We start from the raw sequence: 18,900 nt of genomic DNA, 5'->3' as shown, positions 1-18,900 counted from the left end.
AGAAACTAATGGAAACATTAAGTACCTTCTATATTATTATTATTATTTTTTTTTTTTTTTTGAGGTGGAGTCTTGCTCTGTCGCCCAGGCTGGAGTGCAGTGGCCGGATCTCAGCTCACTGCAAGCTCTGCCTCCCGGGTTTACGCCATTCTCCTGCCTCAGCCTCCCGAGTAGCTGGGACTACAGGCGCCTGCCACCTCGCCCGGCTAGTTTTTTGTATTTTTTAGTAGAAACGGGGTTTCACCGTGTTAGCCAGGATGGTCTTGATCTCCTGACCTCGTGATCCACCCGTCTCGGCCTCCCAAAGTGCTGGGATTACAGGCTTGAGCCACCACGCCCGGCCAGTACCTTCTATGTTAAGAATGCTGTAATACACATTCTGTTCCTACGCGGAGTTGCTTACAGAGTAGTTGTCTCCCTTTTTACAGATAAGGAAACCGGCTTTCAGAGAAGGAACTTTTGAAAGTCAAACTGCTAATAAGCAGTAGAGCTGAGTTTCAAAACCCAAGTCTGTCTCATTCTAAAACCAGTTTTTGCTCTTCTCCCCCATGCTATTTGTAAAACCCTGTTTAAATGTAAGCATGACATGCATGTCACCGTGATAACTTATCTTTGTAAATTGTTCTGGAAAGACAGATCTGGCTTTTCAAGTTAACACCTCTGCAATATTTTATGGACTTAGTTATTTGAGAAACTTGAAAATAGATTTTTGCCAGGAACAGTGGCTCACGCCTGTAATCCCAGAACTTTGGGAGGCCAAGGTGGGTGGATCCCTTGAGCTCAGGAGTTCAAGGCCAGCTTGGGCAACATCTCTACCTAAAATACAAAAAATTAGCTGGGTTTGGTGGTGCGTGCCTGTGGTCCCAGCTACTTGGGAGGCTGAAGCAGGAGAATTGCTCGAACCTGGGAGGCAGAGGTTGCAGTGAGCTGTGGTCGCACTGTTACACTCCAACCTGGGTGACAGAGGAGACTCAAAAAAAATTTTTTTTTTAAATTTTTTAACGATTGTGTAGATAAGAAACAATTATTTCTAGAGAATTGCAAAATATTGCTTTTGCTCAAATTTGATTAGACTTATTTGGTACTCTTAATTTTCTGTACTTAACATAAGTGGAGAAAGGATGTTTATCTTTCTTCATTCAAACTGTTTATTCTCTCTGGAGGTCTTAATTTTTCTGACTTTATTGGAACCCGATCCAGCTTTCAGGCTTATGGTTCAGACATTGCTTCCTTTAGGAAGTTCTTTCTTTTTTTCCTGAACTCATTGCAGTTTTTATGTTTGATAATACAGTGTGCCTTATATAACGTGTAACATCCTTGAGAGCAATGTAAGCATCTGGAGGACAACAATGACATCTTTAATTTTGTGGCAGCACCTAGCATATATCATGTACACAGTAAGGGCACTCAGTTAAAATCTGTTGAGTGAATGAATGTTGAATGGAATCTTAACCAAGGGATTGAGATTTTTCAGTGTTGCCATAACTAAGACCTTAGAATTGATAGGTCAACGACATCTTAAATTGATTACTTGAAAGATAGCTCTTTAGTAGCACATCTGTTTCCAGTAGATTAATGTACTTTGTTTGCTTGCTGCTTTTATGAAAGTAACGAAACTGGGTGCAGTGGCTCACGCCTGTAATCCCAGCACTTTGGGAGGCCAAGGTGGGCAGATCACCTGAGGTTAGGTCAGCCTAGCCAATATGGTGAAACCCCATCTCTACTAAAAATACAAAAAATTACTGGGCGTGGTGGTGCACGCCTGTTAATCCCAGCTACTAGGGAGGCTGAGGCAGGAGAATCGCTTGAACCTGGAAGGCAGAGGTTGCAGTGAGCTGAGATTGCGCCACTGCAGTCCAGCCTGAATGACAGAGCAAGACTCTGCCTCAAAAAAAAAAAAGGAACGAAATTAAGATTTCTTTAGGGTGGCAAGGTTTTGCCTTCACTAGTTTCGAAGCATTTCGCTATTAGTTGATACCTCACATTCTTTGAAGGTGGTTGTGATTTTATGCCATTTAACGTGTGAGGAAGCCTAGCATCAGAGTTTAAAACCTTTTCTCATGCTGGTGAATACTTTCTTCAAAGAAGCTGGAGGTAATTAAAAATCAGAATTCTTTCCCCCCAGCCTTTTTCTTTTTTGAAATCAAATCAGCCATTTGGCATGAAGAACATAGCAGTAGAGAGAGATGCTTGTGATCTGTCTTGCAACTTGAATGTAAGCTGCTTTGAACAAGATAAATGTGAATGGTCATGCTTCAGGTCTTAAATCTTTATTGTTAGATTGTCCAAGTGACTTTAACCTCAGGAAATGCCCTTTGAAGTGTTTTGTGTCACCTCAGACTTTCCTTGTAGGAAGTAACTATTCTAGTAATAGTGATTCTAGTTTTACAATGTCTGTAAATGATGCTTAATCAATTACCTACATATGAGATTCTCAAGAATAAACTGTTTATTTAGTATGTCTTGTCTCCTTCCTGGGGTGCCAATTAGTCCAGCTTTCCTTGCTGAGCACTCCTGATTGCTTCTTGTAGACTGCAAAGTGAAGTTGGCTCAGCTCCTGGTTTTAATCAATGATAGATTTATGGAGTGACAGGTCTACTCCGTCCCACTTTCTTTCTTTGGATTGGAGATGTTTTCTGAATGTGGGTTTTTTGTTGTTGTTGTTGTTTCATTTTATATTTTGAAAGAACTTGACAAGTTTCACCTAGAGAGTTTTTAAAGCTTTGTGAGACCAGTGTGCCTCTCTGCTTTGTAGTTTTCATACCTAGACAACGGCAGCATGAAAGCTCTAGTTAGTTAAAGATTTCTCACTACTACACCAAGCACTTCATGTAAGTATTCCTTGCTATTGAATCTGTTGAGCTCTTGAATTTGGATGGGAAGATTTTGGATATAGTAAGTTCAGACAGTAAAGTGTTAATCCAAATATACATAGTTTCTGAGTTTCAGATAATGAGGGGTATCTCAAATTTATCCATGTCCCTTTGGTTCCTAGGTGTAGATAAGAACAGTCAGATTGTAAGGCATACCTGTAATTTATTTTATTGTTAAGGAGGCATCTGGTGGTGAGGTAAAATACCTCCCTTTCTAGCTGGGTGCAGTGGCTCATGCCTGTAATCCCAGCCACTTTGGGAGGCCGAGGTGGGTGGATCACCTGAGGTCAGGAGTTGGAGACCAGCCTGGCTAACATGGTGAAACCCCATCTCTACTAAAAATATAAAATTAGCTGGATGTGGTGGCACATGCCTGTAATCCCAGCTACTAGGGAGGCTGAGGCAGGAGAGTCGCTTGAACTTGGGAGGCAGAGCCGAGATCATGCCATTGCACTCCAGCCTGGGCAATAGAGTGAGACTCCGTCTGAAAACAACAACAACAACAAAAACCTCCCTTTCTTACAGCTCATGCCAGGTTTGGAGTCTGTAGTTTTTGACTGTTCTGTCTCAATCTGTCTGTGCAAATCCCTTTTTAAAGCTATGCTAGGAAACTTGTTTTAATCCTTTTTTTTTTTTTTTTTTTGGTTTGTTTGGGGATTTTTTTTGGTCTTAATTTTTATTACACAGAAATAATCTCCCCAGGCTTCATATTGCTCTGAAAAAGTGTTTATAAGCCCACTGGGTATTTGTGGAGCAAATGGGGAGTATAAGGTGGCATTCTTCAAAGCTAGATTTGTCATCCCTGGTGCTTTTATATTTCAGCTAATTTTCTGTTCTATTGCCCTGATCTGTCAGCCTTTTAAGCCTGTCCTGGAGGTCCCCGGGCAAGCCCCAGAGAGAATATTTTCTCCTACCTTTCTAGCTTTCAGGGTTGTCTTTGAGGCACTTGCCAGATTTTCCTGTTAGTTCAAGAGAATGCTGACTTTGCTGTATTGAGATTCAGGTGAAGCCACGGGAAAGAATCAGCTAAATTATTATTTTTGATCAAGAAGGAGCGAGGATGGAAAAGGATAGGGAGAGAGATCTCAAGAAAACTATGCCCTGGTTCCTCTACTAGTGTATTTTTTGTCAGCATCAAAGTTTAGTCACTACTACTCTCTAGTCTTTGACCCCTTGCCCCAACTTCTAAAGTCTATTCTTTTTTCTTTGCTGTTCTGTTCTGTTTTTTTTTTTTTTTTTTTTTTTTTTTTTTTTTGAGACGGAGTCTCGCACTGTCACCCAGGCTGGAGTGCAGTGGCCGAATCTCAGCTCACTGCAAGCTCTGCCTCCCGCCGGGTTCACGCCATTCTCCTGCCTCAGCCTCCCGAGCAGCTGGGACTACAGGCGCCCGCCACCTCGCCCGGCTAGTTTTTTTTGTATTTTTTAGTAGAGACGGGGTTTCACTGTGTTAGCCAGGATGGTCTCGATCTCCTGACCTCGTGATCCGCCCGTCTCGGCCTCCCAAAGTGCTGGGATTACAGGCTTGAGCCACCGCGCCCGGCCTTGCTGTTCTGTTTTTACCAGGCTTATTCTTTTTCATTTCGGTTCTCTCTCTCCTGGTACCTTTTCAAGGTTTTGAGCTGTCTTCCCAGACTAAGGCCTCCTTATCTATTCTGATGTTGCTGGTAAGGTAATGTTTTCCTTGGTCTTATAGCCCATCTTTACCTTTTAATCAGTCACTGTTTTTCTGTAACTCCTAACTCCTGACTTCCCAGTCTGCAAACAAGTTATTTTTGGAGAAGAATAGCAAAATTAATCCTTGAGTGCCAACCACACTTCAAGTATCATGCTACATGCTTTACATGCATTTATATTATTATTAATCATCGTAAGAGCCCTGTTAGTGGTATCCTCATTTCTCAGATGGGGCAAGGAGCGGTCAAATAACTGAGATCACACAGCTAGAACTGGGTGGATTCGGGAATCAAATCCACTTCATATGTCAAAGAATAGACTTACTATGTCCTTTTACTTTCTAGAATAGCAAACCACCACTAATTACCTTTCTGATAAACCACACTGCCTCCCCCTGTCAAGTATCTGGGTGCTGATTCACAGCACAAATTGCAGCAAATTGTTCCAGAGTAGCAGCCTGGTACCCAGGGAGGAAAGGGAGCCCTTTTTGACTGCCTAGACTAGATTTTGTCATTGTAAAAGGAATAAATATGCATGGTAACAGATGAAAATTGGAATAAAGGATACATAAAGGGAGAAATAAGTCTTTCTCTCACTCTCAACTTCCAGTTCTGCACTTTCCTGTTCCCATAATAACCATTGCATGTTTAGTTACTTGTGTGTTCTTCCAAGGCATCTATTTATGTATAGGCATTTATATCTATCTGTGGTTTAACACAAAAATAGTAACATGCAATACATACTCTTCTGCACCATGATTTTTTTTCACTTAATATTTTAAAGAACATTCTATATCAGTACAAGTAGGTCTGTTACATTCTTTTTAATATTTTATTGAGGTATAATATACGTAGAAGAATGTGAATATGTCAAATGTACAGCTCAACTAATTAATTTTCACAAGCTGAGCACATCCATGTAACCAGCACCCAGACTGATAAATGGAAATTACCAGCACACCGGGCTTTTTTGTTTGTTTTGGTTTGTTTTGAGACAGCATCTCACTTGTCACTAAGGCTGGAGTGCAGTGGCATGATCACGGCTCACTGCAGCCTCAACCTCCCAAGGCTGGTCTTGAACTCCTGGGCTCAAGTGGTCCTCCTGCGTTGGCCTTCCAGATGCTGGGATTACAGACGTGAACCACTGTGCCTGGCCAGCATATTCTTTTTAATGACATTATAGTATTCCATGTAACTGAATATTATTTAACAAATCTTTTATTAATAGATATTTATGTGGCTTTTAGTCTTCTGCTTCTATAAATATTACTGCAGTGAATTGCCTTACATACAGATCTCTGTACCTTGTACGAGCATATTTTTAGGATAAGTTACTGGAAATAGAATTGCTGGGTCAAAGAATATGTACATTTAAAATTTTGTGTATTGCAAAGTTGTCTTAAAAGAAGTTGTGTACCATTTTAAATATCCTCCAACAATGTACAGTGTATAAATACGTCAGATTGATTTCTAAAAGTTGCCTACTGGGGAGGTTAGATATTCTCATCTGCAGGGAGAGTACAGAGAAATAACAACCCTTTTTTGTGGTTAACAATTATAAGGGCCTTTGCCTCCCTTATTGTGAATTTGCCCTTTCTGTTTACCCGTATTAGTTTCAAACTTTCTGTCTCTATCCCAGTGGGAGGATGGAAGATGGACAGTCTCTCTGGGTTTCTTCTTGATTCCAGGTAGCTGTGAACCCAGTCCTTAATTAGTTTGGTGGATGCTACCTAGGAAAAGAAATGATAGCCACTATGTGAGGCCAACAGGTTGATCTTTACACCTGCCTGGTTCCCAGAGAACCTGAGGTAAGGATGGCTTGAGCCCAGTTCTTTGGCTGCTGTGGATGTACATGCTTGTCAGTGTCTGGACTGGCCGGGTCTGGGTGGGTATAGTAGCCCCTTCAGATAAAGGAGCTGTGGAGGTGTGACTTGGCCCACCCAGAAACAGAGGGGATCTGTGAGTAGCTATTAGACCCCAAGTGGTATGGTAAGTCCTTTATAGGAAAATAAGAAAAAAGGGGTTATACTACCTTTCTTGGGCTGAGGAGGAAAATAACCTGAGGTCATTGAACCAAGTAATGCTTTCCAAATCAGTGCATCTGCCTTTTTAAAAATTAAGATACAGTTCACATATAAAATTCACCATTTAAAGCAGGGGTTCCCAACCCTGGGCCAAGGACTGGTACCAGAACTGGGCTGCACAGCAGGAGATGAGCGCAGGGGAACGAGTGAAACTTCATTTATGTTTTGTTTCCTTTTTTTTTGTTTGTTTATTTTTTTGAGACAGAGTCTTGCTCTGTTGCCCAGGCTAGAGTATAGTGGTGCGATCTTGGCTCACTGCGATCTCTGCCTCCCGGATTCAAGTGATTCTTCTGCCTTAGCCTCCCAAGTAGCTGGGATTACAGGCACCTGCCACCACACCTGGCTAACTTTTGTATTTTTAGTAGAGACAGAGTTTCACCATGTTGACCAGGCTGGAATCTAGGTTGTGTACTCCTTATGAGAATCTAATGCCTGATGATCTGTCCCTGTCTCCCATCACACCCAGACGGGACCATCTGGTTGCAGGAAAACAAGCTCAGGGCTCCCGCTAATTCTACATTATGATAAGTTGTGTAATTACTTCATTATATATTATGATATAATAGAAATAAAGTGCAGAATAAATGTAATGCACCTGAATCATCCCAAAACCATCCCCCCACTCTTGGTCTATGGAAAAATTGTCTAACACAAAACTGGTCCTTGGTGCCAAAAAGGTTGGGGACCACTGATTTAAAGTGTACAATTGGCTGAGTGTGGTGGCTCACTCTTGGAATTCTACCACTTAGGAGGCCGAAGTCAGAGCATTAGTTGAGTCTAGACTAGCCTGGGCAACATAGTGAGACCCCCCACACCTCTCTAAAAATAATAACAAATAAAAATAGAAAGCCAAAGTAAATTCAGTGGTGGTTATTATATTTAAAAGGCTGTGCAACTATCATCATTATCTAATCCCAGGGCCCTTTCATTATCCCAAAAAGAAACCCCATTCCCGTTAGCAGTCACTCCTCCATTCCTTCCTTCCCCTCAGCCTTAGGCAGCCATCAAGCTGCTTTCTTGAGGGACTTTCCTGTTCTGGAGATTTCATATACATCAAGTCACATAATGTGTAGCCTTTGGTGTCTGTTTCTTTCACGTAGCATAATGTTTTTAAGGTTCACTCATGTTGCAGTATATATCATCAGTACTTCTGTTTCTTTTTATGGCCAAATAATATTCCAGTATATGGATATATTACATTTGTTTATTCCTTCATCAGTTGATGGGCATTTGAGTTGTTTCTGTTCTTCAGCTATTAATAATACTGCTATGAACTTTCATGTGCACATTTTTGTGTGGACACATGTTTTCATCTCTCGGTATAGAGCCAGGAATGGAATTACTGGGTCATGTGGTAACTCTTTTTTTTTTTTTTCTTAATTGTAAAAAAATAAATAACATGAAATATACCATCTTAATCATTTTTAAGCATATAGTTCAATCGAGTTCAGTATATTCACATTTTTGTAAAACCAATCTCTAGAACTTCTTCATTTTGCATATCTGAAACTCTCTACTCATTAAACAGTATGTCCCCTTTTTCTCCTCCCTTCAGCCCTTGATAACCACCATCCTTCTTCCTTTTTCTATGCATTTGACTACTTTAGATACCTCATGCAAGTAAAATCATAAAATACTTGGTTTTTTGGACTGGCTTATTTCACTTAGCATAATGTCCACAAGGTTTATCCATGTTGGAGCACGTGGCAGTATTTACTTCCTTTTTTAAGGCTGAATAATACTTTATTTTGTGTGTATATCACATTTTGTTTATCCATTCACCTATTAATGGACATTTGAGTTATTTCTACCTCTTGTTATTATGAATAATGCTGCTATGAAAATGGGTGTGCAAATATCTCTTTGAGACCGACCATACATTCTTTTTTTTTTTTTTTTTTGACATGGAATCTTGCTCTGTTGCACAGGCTGGAGTGCAGTGGCATGATCTCAGCTCACTGCAAGCTCCACCTCCCAGGTTCAGGCAATTCTCCTGTCTCAGCCTACCAAGTCGCTGGGACTACAGGATCACGCCACCACACCCGGCTAATTTTTTAATTTTTTAATTTTTTTTTTTTTTTAGTAGAGACAAGGTTTCACCATATTGGTCAGGCTGGTCTCGAACTGCTGACCTTGAGGTGATCCACCTGCCTCAGCCTCCCGAAGTGCTGGGATTACAGGTGTGAGCCACTGTGCCTGGCCTGTTTTCCTTTTTTTGAAATTTGATGATAGTCATCCTAATGGGTATAGTTTTAATTTCCATGTTTGAAGGGGTGGCCTGCCCCTCCACACCTGTGGGCGTTTCTCGTTAGGGGGAACGAGAGACTTGAGAAAAGAAATGAGACACAGAGACAAAGTATAGAGGAAGAAAAAGTGGGCCCAGGGGACCGGCGCTCAACATACAGAGGACCCACGCCAGCACCCATCTCTGAGTTCCCTGAGTATTTATTGATAATTATCTTTACCATCTTAGAAAAAGGTAAGTGACAGGATAATAGGATCATTGTAGGGAGAAGGTCAGCAGTAAGACATATGAATAAAAAGCTCTGTGACATGAATAAGTTTAAGGAAAAGTGCTGTGCCTTGATATGCATATGCAAACTAAACTTTTTTAGTGCATAAAGAGCAGCATTGCGCTAGCAAGTCCCACCTTTCTCCCTAAGGCGGTTTTCTCCTTTCTAAGTAAACAGAACATACTATCAGGTTTTACACCGAGATGTTCCATTGCCCGGGGACGAGCAGGAGACAGATGCTTTTCTCTATGTCAGCTGCCAAGAGGCTTCTTTCCTCTTACACTAGTCCTTCTCAGCACAGACCCTTCACGGGTGTCAGAATGGGGGACGATTAGGCCTTTCTCTTCCCAGAAGACCATATTTCAGACTATCACATGGGGAGAAACCTTGGACAATACCTAGCTTTCCTAGGCAGAGGTCCCTGTGACCTTTGTGTGCCTGGGTACTTGAGATTAAGAGAATGTTGATGACTTTTAACCAGCATACTGCCTTCAGGCACTTGTTTTAACAAAGCACATCCTGCACAGCCCAAAATCCATTAAACCTTAAGTCACCACAGCACATGTCTCTTGCAAGGACAAGGTTGGGGGTAGGGTCACAGATTAACAGCATCTCAAATACAGAACAAAATGGAGTCTCTTATGTCTACTACTTTCTATATAGACACAGTAACAGTCTGATCTTTCTTTTCCCCACAGATTTTGCTAGTGATTAGTAATAATGAGCATCTTTTCATGTGCTTATTGGGTATTTGTATATCTTCTCTGGAGAACTTTCTATTTACTTCCTTTGCCCATTTTTACATTGGGCTGTTGAGCTTTTTATATATTCTGGATATTAATCCCTTATCAGATATGATTTGCACATTTTCTCCCATTTTGTTGCCTTTATTATATCCATCCTGGTGAGTGTAAAGGGTTATCAGTGTGGTTTTGATTTGCCTTGCCTTAATGAGTAATGAACATCTTTTCGTGTCTTATTGTATATTTAGTCTTCTTCGGAGAAATGCCTGTTTCTCCGAATGTTTTCCTCATTTAAAAATAGCTATTTGTCTTTTTGTTGAGTAAAAGTTATTTATGTATTTTGGAGACTAGACCCTTTTTTTTTTTTTTTTTTTTTTTGAGACGGAGTCTCGCTCTGTCGCCCAGGCTGGAGTGCAGTGGCCGGATCTCAGCTCACTGCAAGCTCCGCCTCCCGGGTTTACGCCATTCTCCTGCCTCAGCCTCCGGAGTAGCTGGGACTACAGGCGCCTGCCACCTCGCCCGGCTAGTTTTTTGTATTTTTTAGTAGAGACGGGGTTTCACTGTGTTAGCCAGGATGGTCTCGATCTCCTGACCTCATGATCTGCCCGTCTCGGCCTCCCAAAGTGCTGGGATTACAGGCTTGAGCCACCGCGCCCGGCCTAGACCCTTATTAAGAGATACGATTCACAAATATTTTTCCCATTCTGTGAGTTGACTTATCACTTTCTTCATAGTGTTTTCCAAAGCATAAACATTCTAATTTTGCTGAAGTTCATTTTATCTATTTTTTCCTTTGTTGCTACTTTTAAGTGTCATGTCAAGGAAACTGTGACCTAATTCAAGGTCACAAAGATGTGTACTTGTGTTTTCTTCTAAGAGCTTTAAAATTTTAGCTCTTCAATTTAGACATTTGATTAATTCTGAGTTAATGTTTGTATTTGGTTTGAGGTAGGGGTCCAAACTCATTCTTTTGCTTATGGATATCCACTTTTCTGAGCACCATTTTTTGACGAGACTATTCTTTCCCCCATTGAATTTTTTTGGAACCTTAGTCAAAAACCAGTTGACCATAATCGTATGGTGTGTATTTCCGGACTCTCAGTTCTGTCCATTGATTTATATATCTGTCCTTATTCTAGTACTACATTGTCTTTATTCCTGTAGGTTTGTGTTGTAAATTCTGAAACTATGAATTGTGAGTCTTCCAACTTTGTTAATGTGAAATACTACATTGATTTTTCATATGTTGAACCCAACTGGCATTCCTGTGACAGATTCCACTTGGTCATGATTTATAATCCTTTTTATATATGGCTGGATTTGGTTTACCAAAATTTTCTTGAGGATTTTTGTGTCTGTTTTCATAAAGGGGCATTGATAGTTTTTTTGTGATGTCTTTGGTTTTGATACGGAGGTGATACTGGCTACATAGAATGAGTTGGAAAATGTTCCTTCCTATTCTATTTTTTGAAAGAGTTAGAGAAGGATTGGTGTTAATTCTCCTTTATATTTGGTAGAATTTCCCAGTTGTAGTAAGTTGAATAGTGTGCTTCCCCAAAATTTGTGTCCACCTAGAACCACAGAATGTTACTTTACTTGAAATAGTGGCTTTGCAGGTTTGATTAGTTACAGAGAGATCATCTTACATTAGGATGTACCTTAAATCCATTGACTCATGTTTTTATAAGAAGAGGAGAGGACAAAGAAAGATACAGAAAACAAGACCAAAGAGATGGAGGCAAAGATTGGAGTGATGCACCTATAAGCCAAACAATGCCAAGAATTGTCGGGAGCCAGCAGAAGCTAGGAAGAGAGAAGGAAGGACACTTCCCTAGAGCCTTCAAAAGGAAGCATGGCCCTGCTGACACTTTACACCTTGATTTCTGACTTCTAGCTTCCAGAACTGGAATAGAATAGATTTTTGTTGTTTTAAGCCACCAAGTTTGTGTTAGAACAGCTGTAGGAAACTCAAATACTAGTGAAGCCAATGAGAAACATAGGCACCTAACACCTTATCTGGCTCTGGACTTTTCTTTGTGGTAAGTTTTTAAAATTACTAATTCAGTCTCTGTATTTATTCTTGGTCTGTTCAAATTTTCTATTTCTTCAAGTCAGTTTTAGTAGTTGGTGTCTTTCTAGGAATTTTAAATTTCATCTAAGTTATTCTCATTTGTTTGTATATAATTGTTCATTGTATTTTGTAGTAATTCTGATTTCTGTAAGGTTGGTAGTAACATTCTGCTTTCATTACTGATTTTAGTAATTTGTTTTTATTTTTCCTTTTTTTTTTTAGCAAATCCCAGACCTGTATGACATGACTTTAGTAATTTGAGTCTTTTTTTCTTTGTCACTGTAGCTAAAAGTTTGTCAGTTTTATTAATCATTTCAAACAGATCCAACTTTTGTATTTATTAATTTTTCTGGTTTTTTTAATTCATTTACCTATTTTCTTCATTCTTTCCTTCTCCTTGCTTTGGTTTTAGTTTGCTCTTCTCTTTACACTTTCTTAAGGTGAAAAGTTAGGTTATTGAGTTGAGATCTCCTTTTTTAATGTGGACATTTCATAGCACCACTTTTGTTGCATCCTATAAATTTTGGCATATTGTATTTTTGTTTTCATTCATCTCAGTTTCCTAGTTGCCTTTGTGATTTCCTCTTTGAACCATTGGTTATTTAGGAGTTTGTTGATTTCCACATACTGGAGAATTTTCTGAATTTATTTCTGTATTGATTTGTAATTTCATTCCACGTGATCAGAGGACGTACTTTGTATAATTTAGTATTCTAGTTTAAGTTTATTGATAATTGTTTTGTGACTGAACATATCCTAGAATATGCTGCTTGTGCACTTGAGAAGAATGTATATTCTGCTTTTGTTGGATGGTGTGTTCTATAGGTGTCTGTTAAGTCTAGTTGTTTTATAGAGTTGCTCAAGTCTTCTACTTCCTTGCTAATCATTTAATTAATCTCTCCATTATTGTAAATGGAGTTCTGAAGTCTCCAGCTATTATTGTTGAGTTATTTTTCCCTTCAGTTCTGTCCATTTTTCTTCATGTCTTTTGAGATTCTTTTGTTAGGTGCATGTGTTTCTAATTGTTATTTCTTGATGAATTGACCTTTTCATCATTGTATAATATCCTTCTTTTTCTCTAGCAATGAATTTTGTCTTAAGGTCTATTTTGTCTTAGTATGCATGTGGCCTTCTAGGGTCCAGGAATATGTTGGAGGTTTTCAGAGTTTCTGTGGAAATCTTATTCCCCTGCTTTTCCTCTTAAGATTTTTGATTAGTTTCTTATTTGCCCCCATGTGTTATCCAGCATCTCAGGCAGTCTGAAACTTAAAACACTTACCTGTCATTGTTTTTGACAAACACTCTCTGTGAAAAGTTTTGTACTTGGGGAGCTCCCAGTCAGGTTAAACAGCCTTGAAAGTGGGTCTTACATGGAATCAACAGCCAGGTCAAATAATGACAATTCTTTGGGAATGAGGCTTTGAAAGAGCTCCAGCTCCATTCTACCAGCTACCTCAGTTTTTAAGACTACTTTGTAACTAGAGAACGGGGGATTGGACTAGGCCAAGTTAAAATGCTGCAAAGCTTTGGGAGGCTGAGGCAGGCGGATCATGAGGTCGGGAGATCAAGACCATCCTGGCTGACATGGTGAAACCCCGTCTCTACTGAAAATACAAAAGATTAGCCAAGTGTGGTGGCGGGCACCTGTAGTTCCAGCTACTTGGGAGGCTGAGGCAGGAGAATGGCAAAATGCTGTAAAGCTAGCTGTTTTGAAATTCAGCTGTTTTTCTTAAGTAAATACGCCCTGGTTTGCTATAAGCCTTTGATTAGTTTCCTGAGTTCTGAAAAAGTTGATTCTGACATTTTTTTGCCAGTTCTTTCATTGCTCTTATGAAGGAGAGTTTTCAGAGATCCTTATTTTGTTATTTTTTCACTGACATAGTCCAGTGCATTACACAGGTGTGAGGATAGGCACTAGGACAGCAGCAGCCTTCCTGAATCAGTAGTGCCAAGCTTGTCCAAGAGTTACCATAGAATCAGAAGAAGCAGGTAACATCCCTCCTAAGTGGAGATATACAAAACTTAAGCCTTTCTATTTCTCAGAGGAGGAGAGAGGAGGAAACCATTATTCTTTGATTATTTGCATACTAGGTGCATATACTATCTTATTTAAGCCCCACTACAACCTTTATGAGGTAGGAGGTATTATCCTCATTTTACAAATGAGGGAATAAAGTGCCATAGGCCACAAAACTGCTAAGTGACATACTTCGGATTCAGACCTGAAAAGGCCGTTCTCTTTTCACCATGTTTTCAATTTGTTGTCACTGTGTGACTGCTACATTTAATCATGTTTTCTCATTTCATCATCACTCAACCATTTTTTTTCCTTTTTTTTAATTTATTTTTTTTGAGGCAGGGTCTCCCTCTGTCGCCCAGACGAGTACAGTGGCACAATTTTGTCTCACTGCAGACTTGACTTCCTGGGTTCCTTAGCCTCCCAAATAGCTGGGACCCAAGCATGTGCCACCATGCCCAGCTGATATTGTTCATTTTTTTGGAAAGAGGAGGTCTCACTATGTTGCCCAGGCTGGTCTCAAACTTCTAGGCTCAAGGGATGGATTCTTCTGCCTGGACCTCCCAAAGTGCTAGGATTATAGGCATGAGCCACCACACCCGGCCCATTCAACCCTTTCAGGTAGATTTTATTGTCCTCATTTTACAGAAGAGGAAACAAGCTGAGAGGTTAGGCCTTTTCCCCAGGTTATAATGTAAGTAGGACAGAGTCACTTTTGCTGGACTCCTTCACCCATACTTTTAGCCAAAATGCAGTACTGCCTCAGTAGGCCTAGGATTGTCACAAATCCTCTCATTCTTATCTGCTTCTGGGGACCAGCAATTGCTCTTTCCCAGTAAGGAAGCCATTTTTATGTGGTGTCTGAAGTCCTAGAGTGACCAAGGTCAAAATAAATCCTCCTGGCTCCCCATGTCTTGGTGTATAGTAGAAAGAGCACTAGATTAGGAATTCTGGCTTGGCCACTGAATTTGACTGACAACTTGTACCTACCTTTTACAGCCTCAGTTTTTCTTATCTATAATTGGCCTTCAGAAAAGGGTTTACAAAGAAGAAAGTATGTGCATTTCACTTTTCTTATTTCTTTTAAATTTGTTAAATGTGTCTTATGATGAATTCATAGTGTTTCACGTACATAATTTGTTAATAAGTATACATACATGGGATGTGTCTCTTACTAATGGATGGTGTTTACTAATGGGGTGCCTCATGAAAGCAGTTTGATGACCACTGGCTTATGAAGTAAGGGGTTTTGGCTGCAGTCTGTTTCAGTGCCAGTACTCCATAATTTATCAGAAAAGCTTCTTGCATTTGGATTGAAAACTTAGCAGTGTTAACTCTTTGTCTACTGTTAACCTTGATGTCTTTGGTTATCTTCCCCCACTCTTTTGGTTTTGAGACAGAGTTTTGTTCTTGTTGCCCAGGTTGGAGTGCAATGGCTTGATCTCGACTCACCGCAACCTCCACCTCCTGGGTTCACTCCTGCCTCAGCCTCCTGAGTAACCGGGGCTACAGGCATGCACCACCACGCCTGGCTAATTTTGTATTATTAGTAGAGACGAAGTTTTTCCATGATGATCAGGCTGATCTCGAACTCCCAACCTCAGGTGATCCGTCTGCCTCAGCCTCCCAAAGTGCTGCTGGGATTACAGGCGTGAGCCACCGCGCCTGGCCTTTATCTTTCTTTTTTTTTTTTCCATGTATTTTCCTTTATTGTAATCACTTTATCCAGAGACATACCCTCCTCTTGACGGTGCTGTGGTACCTGTGGTTTCCAGAAGCTGTGTGTGCTGTGTATCAGTGGTTTGAGGAAGTTGCCCATGGAACTGACAGCGGAAGCAGAGTAGTCATTGCCATTTTTCAGTCTAGCAGGCAGGATCAGGGCCCCCATTTTGCTCACTTTGCCTTGAACCACAATTAGAGTAAAACACCAAAGCCCTGACAGATCATGATCTTGGCAATCCGATCTTTATGATCATGGCCAGACTATTCTCAGGTCTTCTTTACCCTAAGATATCAATCACTGGGTGTGACAACCTAGACCTAAGCGTGCACTCTGCGTAGTAAAGATGATTAACTCTCCCAAAGGAAACTAAAGAATCCTGGGCAACACGAATCACTGCTCTTCCTGTAGGATAACCCTCCCAAGACTCCAGTCCCTCTGAGGAGGCTCTGCCTGCCTACCCTTCCCAGGATTCCAGGCTCCACAATGGGAGGTGCACACAGTGCTTTTCGCTCTTCATTGCCTGGTGTATGATCCCTTTTCCCATCTTTGCATAAATGCTGTCCCTCTCACCATCTTTAAAAGAGTTCTGGGTAATTATTTACCAAAGATGGTATAATGGCTGTCACAGTCCCCACTAGTGAGACATCTGATACAACTGATGGAATCAGTTCAACAAAATGCAATAAAATTTTATTTAGTGTACTACAGAGAAAGAAAAAATGCTACCAATTAAGCTATCACATACCACCAATTATAAGATGCATCCTGATTTCAGATATTAAAATGGGAAAAAAATGTCTTAAGATCTGTGAAAAATGTAGCTTCCTTTCCCACCTCTCAAGTGGAAGAGCAAAAACTGGACAGACTAGAAATGCCAGGGCCTAGTTGAGAGCCTTACAGAATGAGCAAGTGCAGAAGCCACAGGTAACACTGAGACGTAGCAGCTGCCAGGGACTAGACAAATAATACTTTCTTTTTTTTTTTTTTGAGGCAGAGTCTTGCTCTGTCACCCAGGCTGGAGTGCAGTGGCCGGATCTCAGCTCACTGCAAGCTCCGCCTCCCGGGTTCCTGCCATTCTCCTGCCTCAGCCTCCCGAGTAGCTGGGACTACAGGCGCCCGCCACCTCGCCCGGCTAGTTTTTTTTTTTGTATTTTTAGTAGAGACGGGGTTTCACTGTGTTCGCCAGGATGGTCTCGATCTCCTGACCTTGTGATCCGCCCGTCTCGGCCTCCAAAGTGCTGGGATTACAGGCTTGAGCCACCGCGCCCGGCCGACAAATAATACTTTCTAAAGTAAATCCTCTTACCAGAATGTTATTGAAATCAGTCTTTATTGGTATTGAAGAAGGTGAAAGTGCTACTTGCCTGTTGCTTACAGAGACTGGAGGAATGAAAAATGTTTAAATTATTTTAATTCAACAAGTAGATGAATACCTGCTATGTGAAGGAGTTGTGGCAATTCATAAAATTAATATATTTTTTAAAGTTTGTAGTTTTCAAGAATAACTTAATTTCTTATCTAAAATCTAACAAGTTAATTCTATTATCAAATAAACCTCAATTTCATAGTAGTACTAACAACATCAACACTTACAGAAAAAGGAAAGTCACCCAACTCCCACATGTAAACAGACTTCAGAAGTAGTTGCAGAGTGTTTCTGAATTATCCCTGAATTCCTATCACATGAGTATTTTTCTCAACATGTTGACCTTCACCTACACAGATGACTCACATATGTTTCCATAAGCCGGCAGTAAGTTTAAGAAGCATACCATGCCCTGAGGAAAAAGGAGTAATGTTAGCTTTTCTACTCTTGGCCAAAGAACCTAATTTTATATATTACTTCTGTCTTTGGTTTGGCTATTATAGACAATAAATTATTGATCTGATTATTATTGAGAAGAGTAAACTGTTCTAAAGAAGTAAAATATGGATCTAGGGAAAGGAAGTTAGCTCCTAGAGCATTTGTGATTTCTCAGGAATTCTGTGACTTTACCAACCCTAGGCAGTGCTGATACTTTAAAAGCATTGATTTCACTTGGTTTTTTTTTAGCTCACCCCCATCCCCCAAGTATACAGTACTGTTACATAATTGTGGAAGAGATCTTACAAGGCGGTAATTTAGATCAGACTTTTTTGCTTTTATTTTTAACCTCCCTAAATTATAAATATTATTTTGTAGGTATTATAGCTGCAAATGTCCTTGTATTCTGTTTATGGAGAGTACCTTCTCTGCAGCGGACAATGATCAGATATTTCACATCGAATCCAGCCTCAAGTAAGTCTGACTTGTTTGATTTTATTTTAAGGTAGAAATAATATGAAAGAAATATCCTTTAGTTAATGAAAGTGCTGTAAAAAAGACGAGTTACCTATCGATAGCTACAAGCAAAATACAGAGGATAGGCTGTAAGCTCCTTCATTGAGGATTAGGACCTCATCTCTCTCTTTCTTTTTCTTTTTCTTTTTTTTTTTTCAGACAGAGTCTTGCTCTGTTGCCCAGGCTAGAGTACAGTGGTGCAATCTCAGCTCGCTGCAACCTCCACCTCCGAGGTTCAAGTGATTCTCCTGCCTTAGCCTCCCTAGTAGCTGGGATGCCCACCACCACACCCAACTAGTTTTTGTATTTTTAATAGAGACAGGGTTTCACCATGTGGACAGGCTGTTCTTTTTTATTTATTTATTTATTTATTTTTGAGACGGAGTCTCACTCTGTCACCCAGGCTGGAGTGCAGTGGCCGGATCTCAGCTCACTGCAAGCTCCGCCTCCCGGGTTTATGCCATTCTCCTGCCTCAGCCTCCCGAGTAGCTGGGACTACAGGTGCCCGCCACCTCGCCCGGTTAGTTTTTTGTATTTTTTAGTAGAGACGGGGTTTCACTGTGTTCGCCAGGATGGTCTCGATCTCCTGACCTTGTGATCCGCCCGTCTCGGCCTCCCAAAGTGCTGGGATTACAGGCTTGAGCCACCGCGCCCGGCCGACAAATAATACTTTCTAAAGTAAATCCTCTTACCAGAATGTTATTGAAATCAGTCTTTATTGGTATTGAAGAAGGTGAAAGTGCTACTTGCCTGTTGCTTACAGAGACTGGAGGAATGAAAAATGTTTAAATTATTTTAATTCAACAAGTAGATGAATACCTGCTATGTGAAGGAGTTGTGGCAATTCATAAAATTAATATATTTTTTAAAGTTTGTAGTTTTC

At 40.4% G+C, this 18,900-nt stretch overlaps 1 protein-coding gene across 1 annotated transcript in view; it reads left to right on the top strand.

Annotated features, from left to right (window-relative positions):
• The window catches only part of PARL (presenilin associated rhomboid like), a 58,503-nt gene that overhangs the window by 23,743 nt on the left and 15,860 nt on the right, over positions 1-18,900 (top strand). The window contains exon 5 of the mRNA XM_033211855.1: positions 17,880-17,975. Within this exon, the coding sequence (XP_033067746.1) occupies positions 17,880-17,975 (96 nt within the window). The remainder of the gene's footprint in view (positions 1-17,879; positions 17,976-18,900) is intronic.

This window comes from Trachypithecus francoisi, unplaced genomic scaffold (assembly GCF_009764315.1).
Source record: "Trachypithecus francoisi isolate TF-2019V2 unplaced genomic scaffold, Tfra_2.0 Lachesis_group0, whole genome shotgun sequence".
Classification (NCBI taxonomy): Eukaryota; Metazoa; Chordata; class Mammalia; order Primates; family Cercopithecidae; genus Trachypithecus; species Trachypithecus francoisi.
This window is presented reverse-complemented; position numbering and strand designations above follow the sequence as displayed.